Source organism: Urocampus carinirostris, chromosome 20 (genome assembly GCF_059441175.1).
Source record: "Urocampus carinirostris isolate Australia breed hairy pipefish chromosome 20, RoL_Ucar_1.0, whole genome shotgun sequence".
Lineage (NCBI taxonomy): Eukaryota > Metazoa > Chordata > Actinopteri > Syngnathiformes > Syngnathidae > Urocampus > Urocampus carinirostris.
The window spans coordinates 28,768,395-28,775,387 of record NC_142368.1 but is presented as its reverse complement, the minus strand read 5'-3'; the positions used below and the strand labels follow the sequence as shown (position 1 = coordinate 28,775,387).

Sequence of the window (6,993 nt, the reverse complement as noted above, 5' to 3'; positions counted from 1 at the left end):
TAAAGCTTCGTCAATCCGTCAGACAACGGATCGAAGAATCACGCCTTGTCATTCCTTCCAATAAAAACCAAGAAACGAGTGCAAGTGATCTTAGTTTTCCTTCCGTCCCGTCTGACAAAAATATGTTTAAAGAAGTATTACGACAGAAATACTACAAAAACACGACAGATATACTACAAAAATTCTACTATATAAATTCTACAAAAATAATCTCGCAGAAATACTGCAAAAATACTATAAAAATATTAATGAAAATATAATAAGACAAAAATACAGAAATACTACAAAATTCTGACTGCAAAAAAACTACAATATTACTAACAAATAGAACTACCATATTACTACAAACTAAATATCAATATAAGCGCTAGCAATCAAATTGACTGAACCATTTCATGGCAGTGGAGTTTTTACGATGCTGCATTGTTAATTTTTTTTTTCTTTGAATTTAACAAAAAACTACCTTCTCTATGTTCACATCGTTTTATCATATTTAAGCCTATCCAGTCCTTTATGAAGGAAAGGGGAGTTTTAAAACGCTATAATTTGAGCACCACCAAATTCCGGCTGGTTACGCCCATGGTGAGAGGCATAATGTGTGAGTGGCTTTATAAATATACGAACCACGAAGACTGCAGTTCTGGATACATAAAATCCATTCATTGAGGTCACCGCTGCTATCTGGGGCCATTCAACGTATACAAACTATAAATTCGCAGAATCCCTGCAGTTCGTGTAAGAGCTTTGGAATTCTGAGGTCAAATGTGCACACCGGATAGAGAAAAAACAACTTTTATTTACATATCTTCAGTGCAACCTATATTAACGAAAATAGAACAAACAAAAATGTACAACGTGTGTGATGTGTTCCAAGATTTCAATGACACACAATCACTTGCTTAAAACCCCACTTCATTTTACAAGTTTATAAAAAAAAAAGTCTTTGAGCTCGTCATTTGAGAATCTGGGGTGAGGTAGAAGAATTCGAATCCGAACCGGCGTTGATGATTACACTTGTATTGTTGCACTCGCAAAGTTCCAAATCGTGCGCGTTCACGTCACTTTTGTCCTCCTCGTGCACGACGTCCGACTCGCACTCGCTGTGTTCAACATCACTCTCACATTCGGATTCTGCAGTTTCTTTGGGGTTTCTGCGGGATTCTAGGGTCCCGTCCCCGTCCGCTTGGTCTTTGTCCTTGTCCTTCTGCGCTTCTTTGGAGTGACGCCATTTCATGCGCCGGTTCTGGAACCAGACTTTGACCTATGGCACACGAAAGTCACATTTTAGAAGAATCACTTATACATTTAATTAGATTTTTATTTTGTTAAACGAAAAATAGCACACTTAAAAACACCATATCGTCTGAATAGTTTTAATTTTCATGTCTATATACACATATATATATATATATGTATATATATATATATATATATATATATATATATATGTATATATATATATATATATATATACACACACACACACACACACACACACATTTATATATATATATATATATATATATATATATATATATATATATATATATATATATATATATATATATATATATATATATATATATATATATATATATATATATATATATATATATATATATATATATATATATAAAATGGTATGTTGTAGTAATAAGAGTGTGGCATTTTTTTATTGGATGAAAAAAACATCCTTCAAATGTGGAAAAAAATTGATACATATAATAATAACAAGAAAGAGTCATATCAAACTGTATTCATTAGTCCAACAATTATTAAGTGTTTTGCCTTTAGAATACAAAGATTAATATTAATACAATAGGAACCGTCTAATCAAACAATTCGTTATAGGCCTACAAGTATTCATTATTTAACCTTTGGAATAAAAATAAACAAAATAAAACAAAAATGTCCCGTGAACCACTTTTCAACAGGCCTACAATTATTTCATTCATTGCCTTTGGAATACAAAAACATTGAAAATTAATAGTTTTATCAATCACATCTCTATAGGCAAACAATGAATCCCAAATATAAAAATAAATAAAAATTATTATCAATCAAATTCCTACAGGCCTATAATTATTTAATGTATTGCCTTTGGACAACAACAAAAACCCAAATCAATAGTTCTATCAATTAATTTATATGGGTCTGAATTTATTCATTTATTTGGTTTGGAATACACAAGTAAAAAAATTGAGAAAACGTTTTATTAATCCCCTTTTCTATATGCCTACCGTTATTTAATCTATTTCCTTTCGTAATTTTTAAACTAGTACCACCCTGGAAGTTGAAAAAAAATCTAGGTAGAATAAATGTGGGTTAGTTAAACAAAATAAATTTCTATTTAATACACTACATTTTTTTTGTGTATTAAGATACCTAATTTTGTGGTTTGATTGAGAATAGTTAGCCCAATTTGTTTTATGCTAGAGTCCTTAACTTTCAGGACGGGTCCATTAAAAATGAACCAATTTATGGTTTCAGCTAAACCTAATTCACATAAAAAGATAAACAAAAAACATAATTTTGTGTTATTCTAAAATAGATGGCCCACGTTTTTCAATACAAATTAATAATTTTAAATGGATTTTTTTCCTCACCATTCATTCTAAAGGGAATTGTACTGTTTTTATCTTTTAAATTACCTAGAAAATTAAGTCAAATTAACTCAAATCTTTTATTTGTGGGTTGTTCCATTTGCACTTAAATTTGGTTATTTGTCGTCGCTATCTTTAACTGTTTTAAATACGTGTTAACTGTGTTAAAAACGTGCGATTATTCAATTGACTAATCTAAAATTCAGTTTCTATTTGATTTCCTTTTCAGAGTATTGCCTTTATAGTAATACACTTTACATGTATTTCCAAATATTTTACCAAATATTTCATCTTATGCAAACCAGTTTGAATGGCATAAGTATAACCTCATCATATAGTAAATTAGCAAAAAAATACAAAATACAATACCACGAGATAATCCCCCAAAATTATGTTGTTGTTTACAGATATATATATAAATATATATATATATATATATATATATATATATATATATATATATATATATATATATATATATATATATATATATATATATATATATATATATATATATATATATATATATATATATATATATATATATATATATATATATATATATATATATATATATTTATATATATATATATAGATAGATAGATAGATACATACGAATACTGTATGTACGAATGTTGGACGGCATCATCGTTTTGGTTCGTGTGTGTGTGTGTGTGTGTGTGCGTGTGTGTGTGTGAGAGAGAGACTACGTGATCGTGTAGCTAATCAGCAAGAACAATGTTTGCAATAAATAATAGAAGTAAAGACTGATAACATCCACTTGTATTAAACGGAACGGAGAGACCTCTGCACGTTCTTTTTACCTGTGCGTCCGTCAATCCCAGCATGGCGGCTAACTGTTTTCGATCTGGTTTAGTGACGTACTTCTGGATCTCGAACCTCTTCTCCAGACCTTTCCTCTGCAGGTTAGAGAAAACCGCCCTGGACCAAGACCTTTTCCTCTTGTAGGTCTGTGGCATGGTGTCCTTGGTGAGAACTGCGTACGGGCCTGGGGGATCATCAGCATAGGGGGGCTTCAAGACTTGAAACTGGGCCTCAGAATCGTTGTGGACTCTACCTGGGAAGGCGTCTTGGAACTGATGTTGCCCCGATTGTCTACCACTACCCATCACGACGGAGGCGTCACCCGGTTCAAGGGAGAAGAACTGGCTCGGAGCAGATTGGATCGGTATGTGGACTGACTGGCGGATGGGTGTAGGATCTGTTTGAAGGAATTAAGAGTCAGGAAGACGACCCTTGGTCTCTGTAGTCTCACTAAACCTGGACGTTGGACCTGGAAATATATTTAAAAACATTCTCACCTCGTAGCTTGCCCTCTCCCCTCGGGTTGAAATCCGTCGATAAAATCCGATCAATTCCGAATTTAAGGTCTTTACTTGAAGGTTGGGGACACTGCGAGGTGTGGATACCCCTCATAGAAACTGAAGTCATCTGTAGTCCTTGCCTGTGGCACGCAGGGCTCATCCGAGCCCCATAAACCGCTGCGTGGGCCTCCCCAGATCCAACCGGGGAAGGCCGCAGGGGAGACCCCCCTGACGACCCCCGATGGGGACCTATGTGCACCATTAGGGCTGAGGAAGGGTCTGCATCACCGGCTCGCAGAAGCTCTGCAAAGCAGAAAGACGATTTCTTGCTGGCGTCCACCCCCAAACCCCCTGCGCAATACGCAGACCACAAACTGACGTTGGAAGCGTAAAACGGGTTGATCCCTGTCGTGTACATCCCGGTTCTGTGCTGCTACTGGTCCTACAAATGCATGTGTGCACGGAGAAAAAAACAAATCAAAAAACAGAGCGCTTGGAGTCGATGTGAGAACCAAGAGAATACTTGCAACTCAAGCGCTCCGAATGTGTGGACTCCGCTGTAAAGTAGCTTGCGCACTTCTGAATGGCTGTGCGCTCGACCAATGGGCGCGTTGTATTTGTGCGCCCACACTCTTTCTTGAAAATAGAAACTTAACACGATCAAACCATTATTGACTGAATATGATCAGAATAGAATAGAATAGAATAGAATAGAATAGAATAGAATAGAATAGAATAGAATAGAATAGAATAGAATAGAATAGAATTTATTTTCATTACAACATTTGTTTGCAACGAAATTAAACGTGGCACTCCAGGACAAACATGAAATAAAATAATTAAAAGATGAAAACCAGATTAAAAAGAGGATAAATACAGAAAATAATGGTATATATTATAATTGGTTACAACCTAGTGTACAGTATATTGGTTAAAACAAAATAAAAAGTGGCAAAATTGGGCCAGTCTCCAAACACTACCTTGAAAGTACTTTTACCTATTTATCCTATAAACTAAGATTCCCTTTTCTTATATTTTATTATCATGCATGTTCATCCTGGGCTTGCCACGTCTAATCCCATTGTAGACAATATTCATTACCAGGGATGATTTCAGGTTGAGAGCTTTGGGGGTGCTGTGCATTTTCATTTCACTTGAAGTGATCTATCATGTAAAATTAAATTATGATTTCATTTCAAATGTTTTGCCAAATACTTTTTATTTTACAAGGCAAATTGTATCAATTGAATGTTTGTTTTATGGCCGTTTTGTTCATTAACCGTTTGTTTTAAGCTTGTTTTTATTAAATTAATGTTACTTTTTTTAAATGGAATTTCTGTGCTCTTTTGCTTCTATAATAACATACTCTCACAAAAATACACCTGGGCCTCCAAGGACTCTGCCGCTCTGCTGCAGGTGACCGTAACCGAGCTAAAGAGGGGCAGGTAAGGGGTGAGAGTGGTGCTAGGAGTCAAATTGACTGCACCATTTTAATGCAGTTGAGTATTTCAGATGCTATGTTATCACATTTTGCTTTGTTTTTCTTTTTTATACTTTAGCTAGCATTTTTCATCATATTTAATCATATCCTGTCATTTATCAAGGATAAAAAGAGTTTTATAATGCTGTAATTTGGTGGGCGGCTTGTGTTATGTTTGGGGGTGAACTCCCCCAAAACGGGCTTGTTACCCCACGTTCACCATGTTGATTTCAATGTTATTACAGAATTGTAATTCTTATTCGAATAAATAAGGGCGTCATGCACAATTTTTAATTTGTCTCACTATTTGAAATTATTTGAATGTGTCTGAGAGACATGGCGACAAAAAAGCACTAGTTTTTAGGTTCTTGAACACAGGCGTCGAGAATTCAGCTAATAACTGTGTATCTACATTTACTAAAGTACAGCGTACGCAAGCATAATTTTTCTACCTCTCAGCCATCCTGTTTTGATGTGCCGTGATTGGTGTTAAACGAGCGGATATAGATTCTGCTCCAGAATAGAAACTGCTTCAGTATTTTTAGGAGACAGGACAAGTCCTCATTTCTTCCGTAGCTGTAGAATACTGTAGAAGGGACCCCAGGTGGGGAGAAGCCTCATAACAAAACTTCCCTTTTTCAATATTTGTGCGACTTTATCTCGAGGAGCAAGTTGCACACTGACGCAAATCCGTCCCCATGCTCATAATAAACAAAGGAAATCGATTCCCAGTGAAAAGAAAAACACATTAACTTCATAGAGGGCTTCGTTTCATCCAGGAGAGTTCTCGAGATTCACAAACCTTAAATGGGCAGTGTGTATTATTCAGCACCACCCCGTGGTAAAAAAAATAATAAAAAAAAATTATATAAAAAAACATATATTACATATATATACACGTGCATTTTTTTAAATACCGTACTCGTGGGTTATTTTTAAATGAGATGAGGCCGTGTAAAGGGTTGGGGGCAACATATTGTTGCTAGGGGCCCTTTATTTTATTTTATTTTCTTTCATTTGCTTTCATTTGCTTTTGTTTTTTTTCCCCTTTTTGCTTTCCATTTTATTCCTTTTTTTCCTCTTTTCTTTCTTTTTATCTTTTGTCTTTTTTTCTTTCTCAGATTTGGAATCACCTAGATTGTCATTGTGTTGCTACAATAAAATTAGGGATGCACTCCAGCTGGTAGAATATACAAATATAAAATACAATGAAGGGATAAAATGAATAATTCACCTCCAATATTAAGTATTCACATCTAAAAAAAAAGCTATACACAAACAGGATATTGCACCTAAAACTGTTTTCCACGTGTACTATGTGTACTTTTGGTTAAATTGTCTGGGGGGGAAAAGCTATCCCTCAGGCTGTTTCTTTTTCCGTGTTATTTTTCTTTCCCTTTTCTCTTCTCTTTGTTTCTTCACTCTTTTCTTCTTTCTTTTTTCATACTTTTCTTTATTATTTCCTTATTTTTCCCTCTTTTTCTTGCTTTTTTTCCTTTTTTTTTCTCTATTCTTTACATTATTTCTTTTTTCCTTTTTCTCTTTTCTTTGATCTTTCCTTCTTTATTTTTAATACTTTCAATAT

The 6,993-nt window shown here is 34.4% G+C and overlaps 1 protein-coding gene across 2 annotated transcripts; it reads right to left on the bottom strand.

The window, feature by feature from the left end:
* Nucleotides 1-812: 812 nt before the first annotated feature.
* Nucleotides 813-4,481, bottom strand: hlx1 (H2.0-like homeo box 1 (Drosophila)). Of its 2 annotated transcripts, XM_088325148.1 has the most exons (5): nucleotides 4,308-4,481; nucleotides 3,926-4,231; nucleotides 3,682-3,825; nucleotides 3,428-3,612; nucleotides 813-1,261 (listed from the first exon to the last, which is right to left on the bottom strand). In XM_088325148.1, exons 2-5 carry the CDS (start codon nucleotides 4,188-4,190, stop codon nucleotides 953-955), a joined length of 903 nt encoding a protein of 300 aa, XP_088181274.1. In that variant the 5' UTR covers nucleotides 4,191-4,231; nucleotides 4,308-4,481; the 3' UTR covers nucleotides 813-952. The 2 variants fall into 2 exon arrangements, with proteins under 2 accessions (XP_088181274.1, XP_088181273.1); XM_088325147.1 differs by having other exon boundaries at nucleotides 3,926-4,481.
* Between the last annotated feature and the right edge of the window lie 2,512 nt (nucleotides 4,482-6,993).